The sequence below is a fragment of the Urocitellus parryii genome, chromosome 12 (genome assembly GCF_045843805.1).
Source record: "Urocitellus parryii isolate mUroPar1 chromosome 12, mUroPar1.hap1, whole genome shotgun sequence".
In the NCBI taxonomy this organism is placed as follows: Eukaryota; Metazoa; Chordata; class Mammalia; order Rodentia; family Sciuridae; genus Urocitellus; species Urocitellus parryii.
Genome location: NC_135542.1, coordinates 93,359,726 through 93,379,883, shown reverse-complemented (window position 1 = coordinate 93,379,883; position 20,158 = coordinate 93,359,726). Strand labels below are relative to the sequence as shown.

Genomic DNA, 20,158 nt, shown 5'->3' with positions numbered 1-20,158 from the left:
GCTCCCCAGAACAAAACAGCACTGATTTGTAATGTTCACCTATTTCTGTTGTGTGCTATTCCCAGCATGGAGTTTCAAACGTGACATCACTGAACACAGTTGGGAAGAGATGTGCAATAGCACCTCAATAGATAGCATTTTCACCATACAGATCCTATACATGAAAATGGCCTCAAGAGATAACAGCAAAATGTACTAAAATGATCAGGAAGTGATGAGTTTTTAGTATTTATCACCTTTGCCTTAATATAATTTATTTAGTTGTAAATTTATGTCATTGAATTTTTTTTAAGAGAGAGAGTGTGTGTGTGTGTGAGAGAGAGAGAGAGAGAGAGAGAGAGAGAGAGAGAGATCTCTGAGAGAGAGAGAGAGAGAGAGAGAGAGAGGGAGAGGGAGAGAGAATTTTTTTAATGTTTATTCTCTAGTTTTCGGCGGACACATCTATGTTTGTATGTGGTGCTGAGGATCAAACCCGGGCCGCTCGCGTGCCAGGCGATCTGGCCGCCACTTGAGCCACATCCCCAGCCCATCATTGAATTTTTTTTTTAATATTTATTATTTATCGGCAGACACAACATCTTTGTTTGTATGTGGTGCTGAGAATCAAACCCAGGCCGCACGCATGCCAGGCGAGCGCGCTACCGCTTGAGCCACATCCCCAGCCCCCATCATTGAATTTTTAATTAAAGCAGTGTTAACTGACATGCACAATTCTGAAAAATTCAGCCATTGTCTCTTATAAACAAGTATATTTTGAAACATTACTGAATCAAACTCACTCAGTGATTTCCTCAGGGAATGGATTAGGGAGAGAGGAAGATATAATCTTATTTATTTATTTCTGCTTTCTAGTATTTAAAAAATTGCATTAGTTTTTTATAAATATGTATACATATTTTCAAATATTTTTCAAATAAAACTTAATTTAAAAATTAACCCATAGAAGGGCTGGGGATGCAGCTTAGTGGTAAAACACTTGCCTATCCTGGCGAGGCCCTGGTTTCAATCCCTAATCCTGCAAAAAATAAAGATAAAATTGGGTGCAGCGGACACCTGTAATCACTCCTGTAATCCCAGCAACTTGGGAGGCTGAGGCAGGAAGATTACAAGTTTGAAGATGGCCTCAACAATTCAATGAAACCATGTCTCAAAATCAAAAATAGAAAGGATTGAAGTAAACTCAGTGGTAAAGCACTTGTCTAGCATGCACAGGCTCTGGGTTTAATTCTCAGTACCACAAAAATAGATAAATAAATCTAAAGACATTTTGGTCCTTCCTTCTCCTCTCTTGGTAGAGAGTAATGTCAGCTGGCTTCACTGTTGCAACTCCTCCAACTGCTTTAGCAAAAGGCTGTCAAGTTATGATCTCTAAAATGTAATTCTGTGTCTCTCCTTTTCAAAATCTTCAGCCCAATGAGTACAAACTCAGGCAAGATTTCAACTCAACCTTCTTTCTAAATATTTTTTATTTTACCTTTTGCCTGGATATTTTTAAAAAAATTCTCTCTCTGTCTCTCTCTCTCTGTCTCTCTCTCTGTCTCTCTCTCTCTGTCTCTCTCTCTCTGTCTGTCTGTCTCTCTCTCTCTGTCTCTGTCTCTCTCTCTCTCTGTCTCTCTGTCTGTCTCTCTCTCTCTGTCTCTCTCTCTCTGTCTCTCTCTCTCTCTGTCTCTCTCTCTGTCTCTCTCTCTCTCTCTCTCTCTCTCTCTCTCTCTATATATATATATATATATATATATATATATAATTTTTCAGTGGATCTTTATTTTATTCATTTATTAATATGAGATGCTGAGAATTGAACCCAGTGCCTCACACTTGCTAGGCAAGCGCTCTACCACTGAGCCACAACCCCAGCCCTTGCTGGGGTCTTAAACCAGAAATTTTCAGTTTGGGCGCTTGGAGGGATTGTTTTGTTTCATTTTAATTTGTTTTAATTCATCCCCGCAACACCCTACACTGGGGATTGAACCAGGGATGCTCTACCATTCAGCTATGTCTCTAGCCTTTTTTATTTTTTATTTTGAGACAGGGTCTTGCTGAGTTGCAGAGGCTGGACTCAAATTTGTGATTCTCCTGCCTCAGCCTCCTGAGTTGCTAGATTACAGGCATGTATTACCACACCTGGCCTTTTTAAGATGGAGTCCTGATAAATTGCCCAGGTTGGCCTGGATCTCCATCTTCCTGCTTCAGTCTCGGGAGTAGCTGGGATTCTAGTGATGCTGTTGCTGTGCCTGGTAGACCAGGGTCACAGTGCCATGCTCCTTAATGGAAGGGGGCTGCCAAGGGCCTGTGGAGAGCACATGGTGTGAGCCTTCAGCTAGTGCTTCCACAAGTGGCACTGATTCAAATCAATCTCACATATTCTGGGTAAGATTTCATTTGGGGAGAAAAAGTCTCTTTTGCTGAAAAACAAACATTTGAAAATAATTGTTTTAATCCAACAAAATAGCTCTTAGTCAAACATTCTCAAATCTGCTTGCTTCTTTTATTTACTTCAACAGATGTTTATTGAGCACTTGCTGTGTGCCAGGCACTGGGGATAAAACTGGACAACAGACTGTCCTTCCCTGCTGAGCTTACAGCTTAAAGGAGTGATAGTTGATATTTGAAGAAATTAAGAAAAAATGTTTTCTTCTTTCCCTTCACGCATCCTTTGAGGTTTATCTCAGGTGCCATGGACTTTTTTAGAAATACACTTTAAAAAAATTTCTTTTCCTGCCCAGCACAGTGGTGTATGCCTGTGATCCCAGCAAGTCAGGAGGCTGAGGCAGGAGGATTGTAAGTTCAAAGCCAGCCCCAGCAACTTAGCGAGGCCCTAATCAACTCAGCAAGACCCTGTCTCTAACAAAATATAAAATATAAAAAAAGAGATGGGATGGGACTTGGTGGTTAAGTTTCCCAGGGTTCAATCCCTCAAACAAACAAATGAACAAAAAAGATTTATTTTTCTACTTACTAGAAGTCCATTCTTCATGTAAATTTTTATGCATAGAGGATGTTTGTTGATGTCCATCATCCTTTCCCTCACCTTTTGGTAACAGTATCTGGAACATTCTTTAGGGATTAACCTCTTCCTCTCCTTCTCTCACACTCCCAGCTTACTGGGTTCCAACTAGGAGGTGCTGAGAATTGAAACCAGGATTGCACAAGTTGTGAATCAGGATTGGCAGACTGAAACACAGAACACTCTTAGCTACAACAATTGGCTCAGGTTCAGTCAACCCTCTGGCTACAGTGATTGGTTTGGGATGGTTAAATGATTCCAAATGGCTCACTGTGAATCCCAAATATGTACCCTAGCCTTGTGAAACAGATGTCATCTTTTCAACTAAATTTAAGCCTGATGCAGACCCAAACTTTTTGGTAGCAATTTGTTTATCCTGTGGAGTATAAGGCCAACATGAAGGAAGTTGGAAGAACTAAGTGATGAAGAGAGACTGCATCCTTGTGACACCCAGTGCCTGGATGGAGCCACTCCTAAAGCCCCTGAACAATTAAATTCCATAAGCCAGTAATTTTCCTTCTTTGCTAAGTAATTTAAAGTCTGACTTTCCAAAAGAATATTGAGTAATTTTCTATAGCACAGACTCCCTAGGAGCTAAAGACTGGTATGGCTCTGGTTCCAGCCCATCAGCCATGAAGGAGTCTTACCTTCTCTCAAGTTCTCCCCAGTAAGTTCCAAAGCCTCCAGGAGACACTTCATATGTGATCTGAAAGTTAATACTCTGCCATTTCCTTCTATCCCTTTTGGCTTTCTGAGGGAAAGAAAGGAACCCTGTTTCTGCAGAAGCAGGGACTGGTAACCCTGTCTCAGCACCCAGCAAAGCTACATGGTCAGTATTGAGGTCATGGAAGTCCTCACGCTCTCAAACAACATAAGTTTGGAATCAGTATGCTGAGGCTAGTAGGGCACATCCAGGGGCATAAAGGTGTTGCACTTGTTCCTTCATCTTCATAGCTCTACTTTTGGGTTACTTGCCTTGTGTCAGGCATTATGCTGGGCATTTTACACTCGTTCTCATATATAATCCTCACAGCAACTTGCCAGAGTAGGGATAATTATATATCCCAATTGAATAGATGAGAAAACTTAACTTCAGAAAGTTCAATGATTGGACCAAGTATCCCTGGCTAGTTAGTGAAGAAACTGGAGTTCTAAGGCATATATAAGCACCCCTTTGTGAATGGTGGCCCCTGGGAATGGACGGATAGCTGTGGAGGGGAGCCTAAGGGTTGAGGAAGACAAGGGATATTTGGGACTTTAGAAAGTTGAAATGGCTGCTTGGGGTGAGATTGGGCGGACCCCGCCCTGGCTTCAGCGGAGTGTGCAGTGTGCACACGGAGTGTTCAACAAGACGAACCATGTGACCACGGGATTTTCCGCGCTTCAAGGTTCGGGCTTGACAGGTGGGAGCGGATGGGGGCGGGGCTTCTTTGGGTCCTCCCATTCCCAGGTGAGGCGCCTGAGACCCGGGCCGGAAGGGAGGATGCGCCCACGCGGTGCTCGTGAAGTGTAGGGTGTCCTTGTTTGTGGGGCTGTCTGGCCAGGCTCGCTGGCACCCGTACTGGCCCGACGGGCCAAGCCTTTGGCGGGGGTGGGAGAGTAGGGTGCCGCGCCCAGCCCGGCCCAGGTGTCGTCTCCGGGGCGGGGTTTGGGAACCAGGCAGCTGGAGATTCCCGGTCTGACGGGCGCGCGGGCGTCGAGGGACAGAAGCAGACGAGAGCGGGAGAGCGCAGGGAGCACCCTGGGCAGGCAAAGGCGCGGAGCTACCAGCATGTTTACCCGAAATCACCGGAGCCGGGTCACAGTGGCCAGGGGCTCCGCCCTGGAGATGGAGTTCAAACGCGGCCGCTTCCGACTTAGCCTCTTCAGCGACCAGCCCGAGGTGAGAGACAGAGTCCCTTCCTTGCCCTTCCCGGGCACCAGCACGCAGCCCTGGGCGCCTCTGCCTCCCGCCCTCGCCCGTGCATGCGGAGGGGCGGAGACGCCGCGGTCCGGGTCCAAGCTGGCGGGAACTGCTGACTTACAAAGTAAGATGCGGACCATCTGCGCAGTGGTGGGTCGGATCCATACAGCCCTACTCATTCCCTGGCCTGGTTTGGGACGATCTGCCTTTGCCTGGAAAAACTTCGATTGACCTCAGTTAGAAGGACCCCAGGCTCGATTCCCAAGATGTGCCTGGCATCTCTGGGCCAAGGGCGGTGGGCAGCCAGGTGGACCCCAAACTCTCGTTCTTTTGGCTGTCGGTGTTCCCCCGATCGCCAGCCCTATCCCAAACCCTGTCTCAACCCTCTGGGCCAGCCTCTGTCATCAGTCCAGGTCTGCCGCTTAGCTGGAGTCCTCCCCAAACGGCTCCTATGTGGCCCTGCCAGAGAGCTTGTGGGGAGGTGTCTTTTTTAACTCTTTGGGATTATTTGCCACACCCAACTTTCCGCCTTCTTTCCTGGGGCCTAAGAGTAGATCTGCCTCTAGGTTGGGAGTGTCTACCTACCCCAGGGCCACTGGTCTAAACATTGCGGGCTTCTGCGTGCCACCTGCAATTCCCCCAAAGAACATGGGGAGGGGCTGGAGGAGTGAGGCTGAGCCAGGACTGAGAGGGCGCGCAGCCAACTCCAAGACACTTTTGTCCTCAAGGTCAACCTCACTCACCCAAGGAGAGCCCAATTCCAAGCTGTCTTTCCCTCCCGGGCCTGGAAAGGGTTAAGTGAGGTGGGCCTTCCTCCGGGCCCCCTCTCCCTCCCGACTGGGATTCCAGGCCTGGCTTCTGCCCTTTCCGTCCAGGCTGCCCAGAACAAAGGCCCTTTCACTCCGGTGTCCCGGTGTCCCAGGCCTTCTCGGAGTCAGAAGCTAGTGGAATGGGGGAGAGGGCTTTTGTCGCCCCCCCTCCGCCCCCGCAGCAACTTTGCTTAAGGAACCCGCGTGGAGCCAGCGTGGGGGAGTAAGGGGCGAGGCCGGGGACCAGGAGGAGGGGCCTGTGAGCCGGCCGCCCCTGGGTTCGCCCGGCCTTCAGGGGCCAGCGCCGAGCAGCCGGGGCGGAGCCTCAGGGCCAGGCTGGCCGCCCAGGAGAGTGTGACTCCGTGGGCCAGGGGTGGAGGGGGGGGGGCAGCACTGCAGCTGGCTGGGACTCGGGGCTGGTTTCCTGTCTGGAAGGGAAGGGGCCCGCAGAGGGGAGCGGGGGCAGCAGCAGACAGGCACACCCCTGCTTTTCTCCCTTTCTTTCCTCCCTTCTGCTGGAAAAGCGAGGTAATTGTGAGCCCAGGGTGGGGCGGGCTGGATGGGGGCCCGAGTTGGAAAGGGTGGCCCTGGGATCTGGGCCGCATTACCGACTCACCGCTTTGTCCCAGTCCCTCGGTTCATCTCCCCTCAAGTACCCACTTTGCTTGCTGTTTCTCCTAACTTTGTCAAACTAAGTCAGAAGCCCTCTGTGAGAGCTCCAAACTCCTGACAAACCCCAGGACTCTGTGGAACCTGCAGGAGGTGTCCCCTTCCTACCCCCTTCCAGCTGTGCCTGCCCCTCATTGCCCTCTCCACACATAGATTCTCTGTCCACCAGGCCAGGGATGTGGGCGGGGGCTGGGGAGGGGCCATAATGGGAATGAAAGGGCCTTTTTCTTCCACAGCTGGGAGAACAGCTGCCACCAAAGCAAGACTGGACACTCTGTGCCCAGAGCCCACTCTGCAGCTGGCTTCCACTCCCAGAACCCTGCTAATCCTCACCTCACTTTCCTTTCCTCCCCTTCCTGGCTCCCACCAGGGTTTTGAAACAGGAGTAGGTGAGGAAAATTTGTCACTGCAGCCAGAGGGGGTCTAACAGTGCAGAAGGACAGGGGAAGCTTCTGCCCTCTGTCCAAGAGCTGGCCACCTTTCTCAAGACCAGGGAGCAGTGGGAGGACTGTGGGACTGGTGCCTACCTGCCCCACCCCCCACCGAGGGGCTGACAAGGGAAAGGCTCAGGGGGGCACAGAGATGCAGGACAGATTGCACATCCTGGAGGACCTGAATATGCTCTACATTCGGCAGATGGCACTCAGCCTGGAGGTAATGCCCCTACTCCTGAAGAACATATTTCCTCTGTTTGCATCCCAGACCCTCTGGGGTCTTGCTCATTCCTGCTGGGGCTGAGTGGGGGAGGGCATGGCCTGCTTTTTAAGTGGGGAGAGGGACAGGTGATTCTTTTTGTCTTTTGTTGGGTGCAGTGTGTGGGCCCAGACCCACTTCTGCTGACAGAACATCCTGTTGATAGTGGGGGTCTTCACACCTATTTTTGGAAGCTCTGTGGATTGTTGTAGGTGGCTATTATGGGGGGCAAGGCCTTTCATGTATGGAATGGGGAGAGTTCAACTGAGAGCAGTTTGCAGAAAAGATGTAGCTCAGTTGAGAAGAAAATAGAGATATTGGGCCAGGATAAAGATTCTGCTGGCCCTGGAGATGGTAGAGAGATATTTATTCATTCTTTTTAAAAAATATTTTATTTTTTAGTTTTAGATGGACCAATATCTTTAATTTATTTTTATGTGGTGCTGAGGATCGAACCCAGGGCCCCACATGTGCTAGGCGAGTGCTCCACCACTGAGCCACAACCCCAGCCCTATTTATTCATTCTTAAACACATTTATTAAACATATACAGTATGTCAAGCTCCTTTCTATTTTTTTTTTAAAGAGAGAGTGAGAGAGGAGAGAGAGAGAGAGAGAGAGAGAGAGAGAGAGAGAATTTTTAATATTTATTTTTTAGTTCTCGGCGGACACAACATCTTTGTTGGTATGTGGTGCTGAGGATCTAACCCGGGCCGCACGCATGCCAGGCGAGCGCGCTACCGCTTGAGCCACATCCCCAGCCCCTCAAGCTCCTTTCTAGACCAAGGACAAACAAGACAGGAAAGGTCCATTCTAGTGGAAGAACAGATAATAATCATGCAAATACACAGATAATATCATAGTGACAATATGCTGAAGACAAGGGAGCGCATTCAAAATCAGATGGGGGAGGTAGCATTAAGTGTGGAGGTGTGGGAGGATTTGAAGAGGTGAAGATTGGAGGAAGGTTTTTCCAGAGGGTATAGCAAGGGCAAAGGCTCTTAGACAAGGATGAGGGTAATAAGTTTGTAGGAAAGAAAGCAATTCAGTGTGGCTGGAATATAGTAGTTGAAGTGAAGCTAATGGGAAAGAGCTAGATCATTCAAGACTTGAGGGCTATGACAAGGCACTTAGATTGTACCCTTGGTATGATGTTGGTCTATGGAAGGATTTAAAGCAGAGGAACAACTCATCTCACCATCCCCCATACTGGGAAGTGAACCCAGGAGTGCTCTACCACTAAACTCTTTTATTTTTTTAATTTTGAGACAGGGTCTTGCTAAGTTGCCCAAACTGGCCTCGAACTTGGGATACTCCTGCCTCAGCCTACCCCTAACCTCAGTTGCTGGGATTAATTGCAGGCATGCACCACCATAGCCAGCCTCATCTGCTGTGAATCGATGTTGTAGATAATAAACTGGGTGGTGGTGGGTGGGGGGAGGTCTGGTGAGGAGGGTTGAAAAGAGAGGTGGCAAAAGACTACCAAGTGGATGTTCACATTGCTGTCAGAGGGGGATGAGCCTGCTGGTGTAGATTAATGTGCTCATGGTAGAAAAAGAAGGAAGGAGGTGGTAGATCTAACAGGGCTTGCTGATGATTGTATAAGAGGAGTAAGACAGAATGCCAAGAATGATTCCCAGGTGTGTGGCTAAGCAACTGGGTATGGTGGCCTTTCTCTGAGATAGGGCAGGTGGAGAAAGTTGTGGAAGTGACTGCCTAGACCAGGCAGGGAGTTGCTGCTGAGGAAGATTAGAGGCAGGAGTGTAGAGTCTCCATCAAGAATGTCAACTTATTGCATGTACGCTGCTAGTCAGCCTGCGTCCATACTCCCTGGATCATAGTGGACATTTCTAGTCAATCATGGCACTCTTTACTAATGATTCCAGTCGTGACTTCAGAATCTTCCTTAGTACAGACTTGGCATAAATTGTGCAGACTGTGTCTTTCACACGTGCCAGCCAGAGGCAGAATTCCTGGTCTGGTTTCAGCTGATCAGGAGGAGACACTTTTAATTTGTTTGCCTGGAGAGAGTCACCTTTCTTTGTTTTGAGGAAAGGTGCCAAATGAACCCTTTGGGATTCTAACATTACCTAATTGGTCCTGTGTTGGCAAGTGAGATAAAATCTTTTTGTCAGCTGGGTGTAGTAACACACACCTGAAATCTCAGCAACCAGGGAGGCTGATGCAGGAGGATCACAAGTTTGAGACCAGCCTCTGCAACTGAGTGAGACCCTATCTCAAAATCAAAATAAAAAAGACTGGGGATGTAGCTCTGTGGTAAAGTGCCCCTGGATCATTCCCTAGTACCAAAAATAAGAATTTAAAAAATTAAATAAAAATAAAAAGGGCTTGGTGGTAGAGCCCCCTGAGTACAATATCCAGTTCTAATAAAAAATAAAAGCTTTTTGCCATTCTTAGTCCTCTGCATTGTTCATGCTACAACATATAGATGGATATTTCAATCTTAATTTTGGTTAATTAACATAAAATAAAATGTTTAGTTTCTCAGTTGTTCTAGCCACATTTCAAGTGCTATTGAACATTTCCAGCATCACAAGTTTTATTGAACAGAGTTGTCATGCACCCCTTCCCACATGTCTCTTTGGGGGACATGGGACACAGGAAGGGCTTAATTTTCACTTTGGTCAACTCTCCTTGAGCCATAAACTGAGCTTGCTATTTTCTTTCTCCACCAAGTTAAGTGGGTTCCCAAAAGACAGAAACAACACCCATTGATATTTCAGGGAATGGCAAGAAAGATAGTCCTGGAAGACTAAGTCCAAGAAGGCTTTCTGGAGGAGGTGGCTTAAGCTGCAAGTAAAGGAGAGGTGAGCATGAGAGAAAGCTTATTTTTAAATATATTCTAGGCTGAGCTAGCAGTTAGACTTTCCCATTTAATCCTCAAATAATTGTGGAGGAGGTGGAACACTCCCCCCAGTCTATGAACACAGACCCATTCCTATAATCCTAGTGACATGGAAAGCTGAGGCAGGAGGATCATGAGTTCAAAGCCAGCCTCAGGAAAAGCCAGGTGCTAAGCAACTCAGTGAGACCCTGTCTTTAAATAAATTACAAAATAGGGTTGGGGATATGGCTCAGGGGTCAAATGCCTCTGAGTTCAATCCCTGGTGCCCCCAAAAATAAAAGTTAAAAATAAAAGGGATTGTAGGGGTAGCTCAGTGGTACATTTCCCCTGAGTTAAATCCCTGGTACAGCAAATAAATAAATAATAAAAAATAATAATGGAGATTCCAGATATTAAATGCTCACAGCTTGTCAAGTCCCTCAACCAGTATTTGAACTGGAGGCCCTGGTGGGGATTTTGAAAGGAACAAAAGGTGGTGAGAAGCAGAGCAGGAAGTCAGGGGCAGAAGACAGCAGGAGGGGTGGGAAGGGATGTTCACAGAAGGCCTAATGTGTACTGGGGCTTCTGCTGGTGACTCATCCTCCTTCAGCCCCCTGGGAGCTGACCCAGGTCCATACTGACACTCAACCCTGGGCTCTTTCCCAGGAGAGTGTGGGGAAAATACTGCCTACTTGGGGACAGAGTGTGTGTGGGTGGGGATGGAGCACAGTATAAGGATGCTCTACCCAAAAACCTGGCATGGGGAGGTGGGGGCACAGTACAAGGATGCTCTACCCAAAAAACCTGGGAGCCAGTTTTCAAAGGCACTCTTGGCTGCAGCCCTGGGAGAGTGATTTGGGGCTGGAGGGTGGTTGGACATATAGGGGAGGTGTCTAGGTCCCCAGCCCTGTTTATCCATGGAGGGCCTAGGGAACTCTCTAGGACCCAGTTTCCCCACTTTATATTAAACACCCGCTACACTTCCCCCAGGAAATGGCTACACAACCCTGGGAGGGGCCTCCCAAAGGGCCTAGAGGCCTTTCTGGAGCAATAGGGGTAACCTTGAGGTTCCGTTGCAGCAGGGTGTCCGAGGTTGCAATGCCCAGACCTAGACCCGCCAGGTTCCTGGAAGGATGGCCTGTGCCTGGCGCCCCACAGCGGCTCTCGCGGCAATTGGGAGCTGATGTCACCGGCGCCCCAAGCGCAGCAGGCACGAGCTCAGCTGCGCCGGCGCCCGGGCCCCACGGATTCCTTGCATCCCTCGGCCCTGCGGGCTCCCAGAGCTGGTGCTGCTCCCTGACCCCGCGGCCCACGCTGCACATGCAATGGACAGGGCTAGGGAAGGATCCGTGAGTGCCGGGACTAGCCAGGAGAGGGCTGGACAACATCACTGCCTCCCCCTCCCCCTCTGCTTTTACCCATTTGGGGAATTTGTGACTGAAGCTGGGTGGAGTGGGGTAGGGGATGGCAAGCAGTGACACTTAGCAGAGATAGGACCCTGGTGAAGACAGATACAGCTAGGCTGGGAAGTGTTATGTAGTCTGGGAGGGCTTTGGGACTGGGTCAGCCTATTTTGGAAAGGAAACAAATAGATGGTGCTAGGGTGAAGTGATGAAAGTCTGGCTTTAGTACAGTGGTTCAGAAAATATAAAGGAGGAATTTGCAGGCAGAGTGGACAAGGCATTTGCAAGAAGGAATTTAGGGGGATCTTGGATGCTTGAAGACTGGAACCAGAAGCAAGGGCACAAGGTGCGGAAGAGAGCTGGTATGAGGGAGAAGACAGGTTTGGGGAAGGCACATCCATTCCCCTTTTCCAACCGGGTGCCTCCACTTGTGTATTGAAACCTTACATACTATGACTGGGTTAGTCTTCTATCTCCTCTCTGGAGCCTTTCTGATTACCTTAAGCCAGAAGCAAATGAAGTCTGTTTCCTTGTGTTATGTTATGACATGGCATTTATGGAACAGCCCTTAATGTTTGAATCTCTCATCTCTCAACTGGGTTTTGGGTGTTGAGCCTTGGTCAGCACAGGGATGCCCCAGTATTCATTGGGTGAATACCACTGCTGCCAAAGTAGCATCACTGTTAAAACAAGCATCCTTGCCATCTACATGTACTGTGTGCTGGGCATTGTGCTAAGTGCTTTATGTCCTTTCCCACTGAATCCTCAACCCTAGGATGTAGGAACTATTTTAATTCTCATTTTACCATGGTTTAGAGAGGCTGAATAAATTGTCTAGTGCCTATTAAGTACCAGAAGCACTACTTTTGGAGGGAATGTTCCTGGAAATCCTGGTTCCTCTCCCAGCACCTCCCCTCTGGCCCTTAGGCACAGCCCTTCACTCCTGGAACACCCATACCCCCATTCCCATTCCTTGCTGCTGACCTTACCTCCCAAGCTCAGGGCCAGATGGTGTTGGGTGCTCTAATTTGACATATGTATGGGGTTCTCTGCAGCATGGGTGGAATGCTTCTTCCCTAATGATGCCATGTCTCTTTCCATTCCTGGCTAATATTTTATGAATAAATATGCATATCAATGTATATATAAATATGTATATATACCATGCACAAATGGTAGTATAATATTGTCCTGGTTTCTCTTCTCACAATATATTTTCTGGAGATTATTTTGTATCTGTACACATATGTCTACTTACTCTTTAATGTCTGCAATATCACATGGTATAGATGTGCCATAACTTATCAAACCAATGCTGTATTGAAGGGCCTCCAATTTTGACATTTGAAACAATGCTGAAGCTGGCATGATAGCTCACACCAACAATCCCATGATTCAGGAGACTGAGGCAGGAGTACTACAAGTTTGAAGCCAGCCTCAGCAACTTAGCAAGACTCTGTTTTGTTTTGTTTTTTTTTTTTTTAAAGACAGGGGGATTGGGGTAAAGTGCCACAATCAACCAATTAAATAAATAAAACAATACTAAATGAATATTTTTGTACATATGGCTTGCCTAGTATTATATGTGTAACTGTATCTGTAGGGTAAAGGAATAGATGTTGGTTAGATCAAAAGATGCATGGATTGGTAGATTTCATAGATTTTTCCAAATTGCATTCAAAAGAAGCAGAAGGGATCTATACTCCCACCCATCAAAGCATGAGAACATCTGTTTTGTTTTTGTGGTATGGGGATTGGACCCAGGGGCACTCTACTACTGAGTTATATCCCCAACCCTTTTTGTTTTTATTTTGAGACAGGGTCTTGCTAAGTTGCCCACACAAGCCTCAAACTTGAGATCATTCTCCTCAGCTTCCCAAGTTGTTAGGATTATGTGTATGCCACTGCACCCCAATCATCTGTATTTTTACAAAGCTTTTCTAGTTCTTCTTGGGCACATGAGGCTAAGATCCATTGCTTGCTGTTATATTCTTTAAAAAATTAGTTTCTTGATAGTTTTTCCTGGGCCACAGCTCTCTTGGGGACAAGGGGATGTTTCAGCCTGCTCCCTGACATTTCCTTTTCACCTTTCCCCTGACCCTGACTAGGACACAGAGTTGCAGAGGAAGCTAGACCATGAGATCCGGATGAGGGAAGGGGCCTGCAAGCTACTGGCAGCCTGCTCCCAGCGAGAGCAGGCTCTGGAGGCCACCAAGAGCCTGCTGGTGTGTAACAGCCGCATCCTCAGCTACATGGGAGAACTGCAGCGGCGCAAGGAGGCCCAGGTGCTGGGGAAGACTGGCAGGCGGTGAGCAAGGGAGAGCTGAGGCCTCCCTGGGAGCAGGTGGCTATATGGGTGGTGATTTTTCAGCCTGTGCACGTATGTAGTATGGACAGCTCTGCAGATGACCTCCTCATGAAGGCCTGACAGGGGCCAAGAACACACCTTGGGATTTTACCACATGCCATGTATTGCCCAGAGTAGTAGGGCTAGAATCAGAAAGCTGATGTGTCTGGTGGAAGTGGACAATCTGAGGAATTGGGCAAGCAATGCAAAAGCACTAATGTGCTAAGCCCTGCCTGTGATCTGATAAGTCTGACTGGCTGGCTTCTGGAAAACTAATTTTCTTAAAGTCAGTTCACTTAAGTAGCCAATTTGTTGAATGGCCAATTTACCACAAATTGACAATAATTTGTTGTACTTGGGCTTCACCACTAGAGGCAGGAACTGGGAAAGCAAATAATAAAAAATCACTTAAATGAAAGCCTACCCATTTACATAAATTAGATTGTGCATTCTCAAAGGGCACAAGCTACACTGACACTAGATGCTACTGATTTGACAGATATAAATGAAATGGCTCAGGTGATGCCATGGTTAGGGAAAATGTTTGGCAAGTTGATAATTTTTGAGATTTGATCATTTTGGTATATTGGTCATTTGGAGAATTGGCTTCTGGCAAAGTGGCCTGCTTGCCTCACCTGGGAAGAGTGGGGAGATGGTCTCAGCCCCTCACTGGCATCATGCCTATCATAGCCATGAGGGCACTCACAAAGGGAGGTTGCCATGAGCTCACCCATGAAGCCAACAGAAGGTATTAACTCACTCCACAGCTGCCCCTCACAGCTAGAGGATGGGCAAGTAGGCCAGGGGACTCAGAGTGCCCTGCCTTCTGGGAGGAGGCTATCCAGGCTGCCCTGCCCAAGTCACCACATAGTCCAAAGTGTAATGTGAGGTACATCCAAGTCCCTGGCAGTTAATCACCATCAGTGTCACATCATTTAGCTGAATGAAGATCCTAAGTCAAAAATTATATTTAGTGCTATTATAAGTAAGTGTAGAGGCTGGGGATGTGGCTCAAGCAGTAGCGTGCTCGCCTGGCATGCGTGCGGCCTGGGTTCGATCCTCAGCACCACATACCAACAAAGATGTTGTGTCCGCCGAGAACTAAAAAAAAAAATATTAAAAATTCTCTCTCTCTCTCCTCTCTCTCTCTTTAAAAAAAAAAAAAAAGTAAGTGTAGACAAATTGACGTCACTTTAGGAGAGAAACACACATTCACTGAATCCCAGTGATGATGGGGGAGGGGAGGATGCTGCATGTGTGAGGCCTTATAGTGGGGGATTGAGGAACTTGGGGCATTGGGAAGGAGCAGTGTATCTGGGGAGGGGTGTATCAAAGCTTGGGGAGGGGTGGTGGAGGTTTCTCTGGTGAATGGAACACAAATATTTCCTACTTGTGTTTCTAATATTTCATCAAACACTGGTCAAATTAGATTTCAACTGATCTAGTGCCCTCTTACATCAAAAAAAATGATGAGATGCTGGAAAGGATCCCTATCGTTAGAAAAGCCTGCAAACTTATCTTACCCAGGGTCTAATGGAGAAGAATCCCTGTAGGTACCAGTCTTCTCACAGTCCCATTGGTCCATGGCAGGAGTCTGGAGACATGGTCCAAGAGGGTATTTGGAGGAGGAGGAATCCTTAGCTTGTACACTGCACGTATGAGTTAATATGGCTGCAATGGCCACAGTGTCCCCAAACCAAGTAAAACTCTGAGTGCAGTAAGTAACTGTCCTTCACAGTTCTCAGCTGGCCATATCAGCCTGGGCCCTGGGGACTAGGCCCCTGGGACCAGGATCTCCTAAAACCTTTGGGAATCAGAGAAAGGGGAAAGAGTGTGTAAAGACCAGGCCAGGACATTGTGATCTACCAACAGGCCTTCTGACACCGGGCCACCCAGTGAGCGCTCCCCCTGCCGTGGCAGGGTCTGCATCTCTGGTAAGAAGTACAGCTGCCCCAGATGCTGGCACCCCTTGCCTGGCCATAGGATCACCGCCCCATCTCAACACCTATTCTTATCTCTCTGTCCCCTAGACCTCCGGATCCCACTCATGTGGAAGGACACAGAATATTTCAAGAACAAGGGTGGTGAGTTTTATACCCTGGACAAATTCTGGGGATAGTCCAGGAGATTAGAGGCTCCTGTGGGGCACTTTTTTTTTTTTTATCCAGTTTTGCCCTTTATCCCCAGATCTGCACCGCTGGGCTGTGTTCCTGCTGTTGCAGCTAGGGGAAGAAATTCAGGACACAGAGATGATCCTGGTGGATAGAACCCTCACGGACATCTCCTTTCAGAACAATGTACTCTTGTGAGTACCTCACTCCCATGGTTCCTTCCTTTCTCTGCTCTGCTTTAATCTCTGACGTAGGGGAGGAGGCGGGAGATGGGCACCTGGCCTTCCCTGTGGAGCTGTCCTGTATGAGCTCTCTAGTCCCCACCTAGTTCTGTCCTCCCACAGAACACAATGCGACCACCCTCCTCTTCCTTCTGTAGCACTGAGGCAGGGCCAGACTTTGAACTTCGGCTGGAGCTGTATGGAGCCTGTCTGGAAGAAGAAGGGGCCCTGGCTGGTGCCCCCAAGAGACTTGCTACCAAACTTAGCAGCTCTCTGGGCCGTTCCTCAGGGAGGCGTATCCGGGCATCGATGGACAGTGCTGGGGGCTCCGGAAGCAGTCCCATCTTGCTCCCCACCCCAGCTGTGGGGTAAGGCCCCATACCCCCTTTCCCCTGCTGCCCTCAGTTGCTGTGTCCAGCCCACGGGTCATCTTTGAACCTTAAGAATTCAGGACCTACTTTGCACTGCCACCAGGATGTGCAGATGGACATGAATAAGCAGTGGCCACACAGCTGGGAGGCATTCTGATCTAAACCAGTCCACAAGGCCATAGGAAGCAGGGAGAGTTAGGTTCTGGGGTCTTGACTTTTTAGCAGCTGCAAAAACATCTTCTAGATGTGGATAAACAGCTCCTTGGTTGTAGCAAGGCAGCCTGGGCTTTGTGGTGTGACCTACACACACCTGGAAGTACCTTGTAGAATTTATGACTCTGAGGAGCCATAAATTATGGGCGAGTTTCTCAAATTCTAAGCCTAATGCTGTCTTATCTATTGATTGAAGAATGCCACCAACCTCACAGGCTGTCAAGCAAATACAATGGGATAACATACCTAAAGAGTAGGTCCTGCTACTTAGCAAGAGGTCAGTGAATGTTCATTCCTAACCCCTGGCAGGGAGGGAAGCTAGGATTCTATCGGGTAGCCAAACAACAGGGCAGGACTGCTCAGTCCTGCTCCTGCTGTTGAGCACACGCTTTACTAAGCTGATGCCCACTCCTCTCTCCTCCAGGGGTCCTCGTTACCACCTCTTGGCTCACACCACGCTCACCTTGGCAGCAGTGCAAGATGGGTTCCGCACACACGATCTCACCCTTGCCAGTCACGGTATGTGTGTGTGTTGGGGACACTGGCAAGAGGGGCTGTGGGATAGTCCCCTTCTTATTCCCACCTCACCCTGCACTTCCTCCTCCCTTAGAAGAGAACCCTGCTTGGCTGCCCCTTTATGGTAGCGTGTGTTGCCGCCTGGCAGCTCAGCCTCTCTGCATGACTCAGCCCACTGCAAGTGGTACCCTCAGGGTGCAGGTGAGAGGGCCCTGAGGAGTGGGAGGAAGCAGAAGAGTCCTGGATCACTTGGGAATAACAGGACTACTGGCAAATGAAGATTTGGGTGAAGGAAGGGGGTATGGCAAGATGAAGGGAGTAACAGACAGGAGGTGGGGCAAAGTGGGCTGGTTATCAGTGGGGGACTGGGAAGAAGAGTGCTGGGGGTGTGACTCCCCCAGGAAACATTAAGTCCTTTATGCAGCAAGCAGGGGAGCTACGGAACGGGACACAAGTGCATGGTATCCTGAAAGGCACAAACCTCTTCTGTTACCGGCGACCTGAAGACGCAGATACTGGGGAAGAGCCACTATTTACTATTGTGATCAACAAGGTGATGGGTCCCTGGTGGTGAGGCCACTAGGTGCTTGGGCCCAGGCACCTCTCCTTCAGGCCCCAGGAGGGTAGCCACAGAGCTCAGAAACAAGGGAGGTTGGCCTCTTGCTCCTAATAGCACCATATCCTGCTTCAGAGCCAGGGATGCTAAGGGGACCATTTTCTCCCCAACCACAGATAGCATCACTGGAAAAGCTGTCCTCTCCATTCACCATCCTCATCCCTATTAAGTCCCAGAGAGGGTTCCACTGCCAGTTTAGGGCTTTCGTTCTTTTCCCTCACGCACCTGAGATTCCAATTAGTATCTACCACTTATTCCTTATCTCTCCCTACCTAGGTCCAATTGCTCTTTGCTGCTCTCTAACCCTTTGGTTGCCTTTCCTTTGTGTTTTTGCAGTGCTAGGGATAAAATCCAGAGTCTTGTGCATGCTGGGCAAAGTGCTCTACCATTGAGCTACATCCCCAACCCTCTGCCTACATTCTGAAAGTTTTGAGGGACCCTGGGCCTTAGCACTCTTGCCCACCTTGGTGCCTTTCCTGCTTTGCTCAGATTCTTTCCACCTTACTCTTCTTCCCTGACTCAGCACTGACCAGGTCATTCCTAGTCCTTTCTTACCATTCCTTCCCACTCTGGTCAGGAGGCAAATGAGGGTTCAGCAAAAATCCCACAAGCATTCCTTCTAGGCCACTTGGTGTCACTGCTGTGTTCTACAGCCACGGTGGAGGTGGAAGCAGCTCTCTTCTTTCTCCTGCAGGATACTCGAGTCAGGGCAGGAGAGCTGGACCAGGCCCCAGGACGGCCCTTCACCCTCAGCATCAGCAACCAGTATGGGGATGACGAGGTGACGCACACCCTTCAGACTGAGAGCCGGGAAGCCTTGCAGAGCTGGAAGGAGGCTCTGTGGCAGCTATTCTTTGACATGAGTAAGAGAGAAGGCAGCTGGGTTGAACCTTTGGGAGGGCCTGAGGTTTCTTATTTTTACCAGATGGAGTGGATGGAAGGGAATGTCGTGGAGAGGGGCAACCTGGCCCTCTCTTCCACTCAGTGCTCTTCCTGCAGGCCAGTGGAAGCAGTGCTGTGATGAAGTCATGAAAATTGAAACTCCTGCTCCCCGCAAACCACCCCAAGCACTGGCCAAGCAGGGGTCCTTATACCATGAAATGGGTGAGTGAGAGGAAAGTCCTCCTGGGGAACCTGATGGGAAGTGGGGCTGGGGGCCTCAAGGAAGCCCAGATCATGGAGACAGAGAGAAAGTACACTTTGGGCTAAGGCAGATCTCTGGGAATCCATGTTCCACCCAGTCCCGCTGTACTTCTTTCTCCTCTCCAATTCTTCTTAGAACCACCTCCACCAAAGTTCAAAACAAACCCCCAAAGAACCAGATTCACTTCATGGATTTCTTTCCTAATTTCTTCTTTTCTGTTTCCCTTTCTGCATGCGGATTCCTGTCTCCTTCTCTGACCCCTCACCTGCCTGGCACTGTTTTTATTTTTCTCCTCTTTCTTGGTTCCTCCACGCACTTCTGCTATCCTGTCTTCCCACCACCCTGCATCCTGTATCCTACAGTCTTATCGGAGCCTGTGGCCCCAGGGGGCCCAGGTGAGGGGCTGCTTCTACAAGACAATGCAATCTCGGCTGAGATCCAGGCTTTGCTTTCTTCCTATTACAGTGACAGGTGATGGTCAGGGTTGGGTAGATCTGGGGCCTGCGCTCTGACAAGTCCCCTCCCCTCAACCCCTTCCTGGTGCCACAGCTATTGAGCCGATAGATGACATCGCAGCAGTGACAGACATCCTGGCCCAGCGGGAGGGCACAAGGCTGGAGACACCCCCACCCTGGCTAGCAATGTTTACAGACCAGCCTGCCCTGCATAGCCCCTGCTCACCTGCTTCAGTGTCCCCAGCTTGGACACACCCCCTTCCCTGGGGGCGACCCCGAACCTTTTCCCTGGATGCTGTTCCCCCAGACCATTCCCCTGGGGCTTCTCGCTTGGTTGCCCCGCTCCCGCCACAGCGATCCCCACGATCTAGAGGCCTCTGCAGCAAAGGCCCACTCCGTACTTGGCTCCAGTCACCAGTGTGAGAGAAAGGTGCTGGCAACAGGACCTGGCCAGAATAAAGAAAGACCCACATGGAGTTGGGCTCTGAGGACAGCACTGTGTGTAGCAAGTTGGCCAGCATGGCCTCCTCTTCCTCTACTGGATTGGGGGTAGGCGGGGGAGGGGGAACAGAAGCCCCTCTTAGGTGTGGTTGTCATGGTACTGAGGGGTTTGCTCCCAGTCCTGGCTGGGACCCCCTAAACCCTTCCTGGGAGAAAACTGGAACACCTTGCCCTACCTTCCTGCACTAATCAGCTTTGAGGATGGCACTGAAGAGCCCTGGGAGGAATGCACTTCCACTGTCACTTCTACATCAACCATTAAAATTATTTAACAGCAGCCTTCACATGGTTTTTTTCTTTTTCTTTTTTTTTTTTTTTTTTGTTTGCTTGTTTTTGGT

The 20,158-nt window shown here is 49.0% G+C and overlaps 1 protein-coding gene across 7 annotated transcripts; it reads left to right on the top strand.

The window, feature by feature from the left end:
* Positions 1-4,683: 4,683 nt before the first annotated feature.
* On the top strand, positions 4,684-19,764 carry Rtkn (rhotekin). Of its 7 annotated transcripts, none has more exons than XM_026397451.2 (13): positions 6,158-6,244; positions 6,756-7,039; positions 13,434-13,633; positions 15,545-15,606; positions 15,703-15,756; positions 15,860-15,977; positions 16,163-16,372; positions 17,013-17,107; positions 17,199-17,305; positions 17,529-17,657; positions 18,415-18,583; positions 18,720-18,824; positions 19,414-19,764. In XM_026397451.2, the coding sequence occupies exons 2-13, from the start codon at positions 6,968-6,970 to the stop codon at positions 19,740-19,742; spliced, it is 1,650 nt and encodes a 549-aa protein (XP_026253236.1). In that variant the 5' UTR covers positions 6,158-6,244; positions 6,756-6,967; the 3' UTR covers positions 19,743-19,764. The 7 variants fall into 7 exon arrangements, with proteins under 7 accessions (XP_026253233.1, XP_026253238.1, XP_026253236.1 ...); XM_077791697.1 differs by having other exon boundaries at positions 19,227-19,500; XM_026397450.2 differs by having other exon boundaries at positions 6,183-6,244; positions 6,622-7,039.
* Positions 19,765-20,158: the final 394 nt, after the last annotated feature.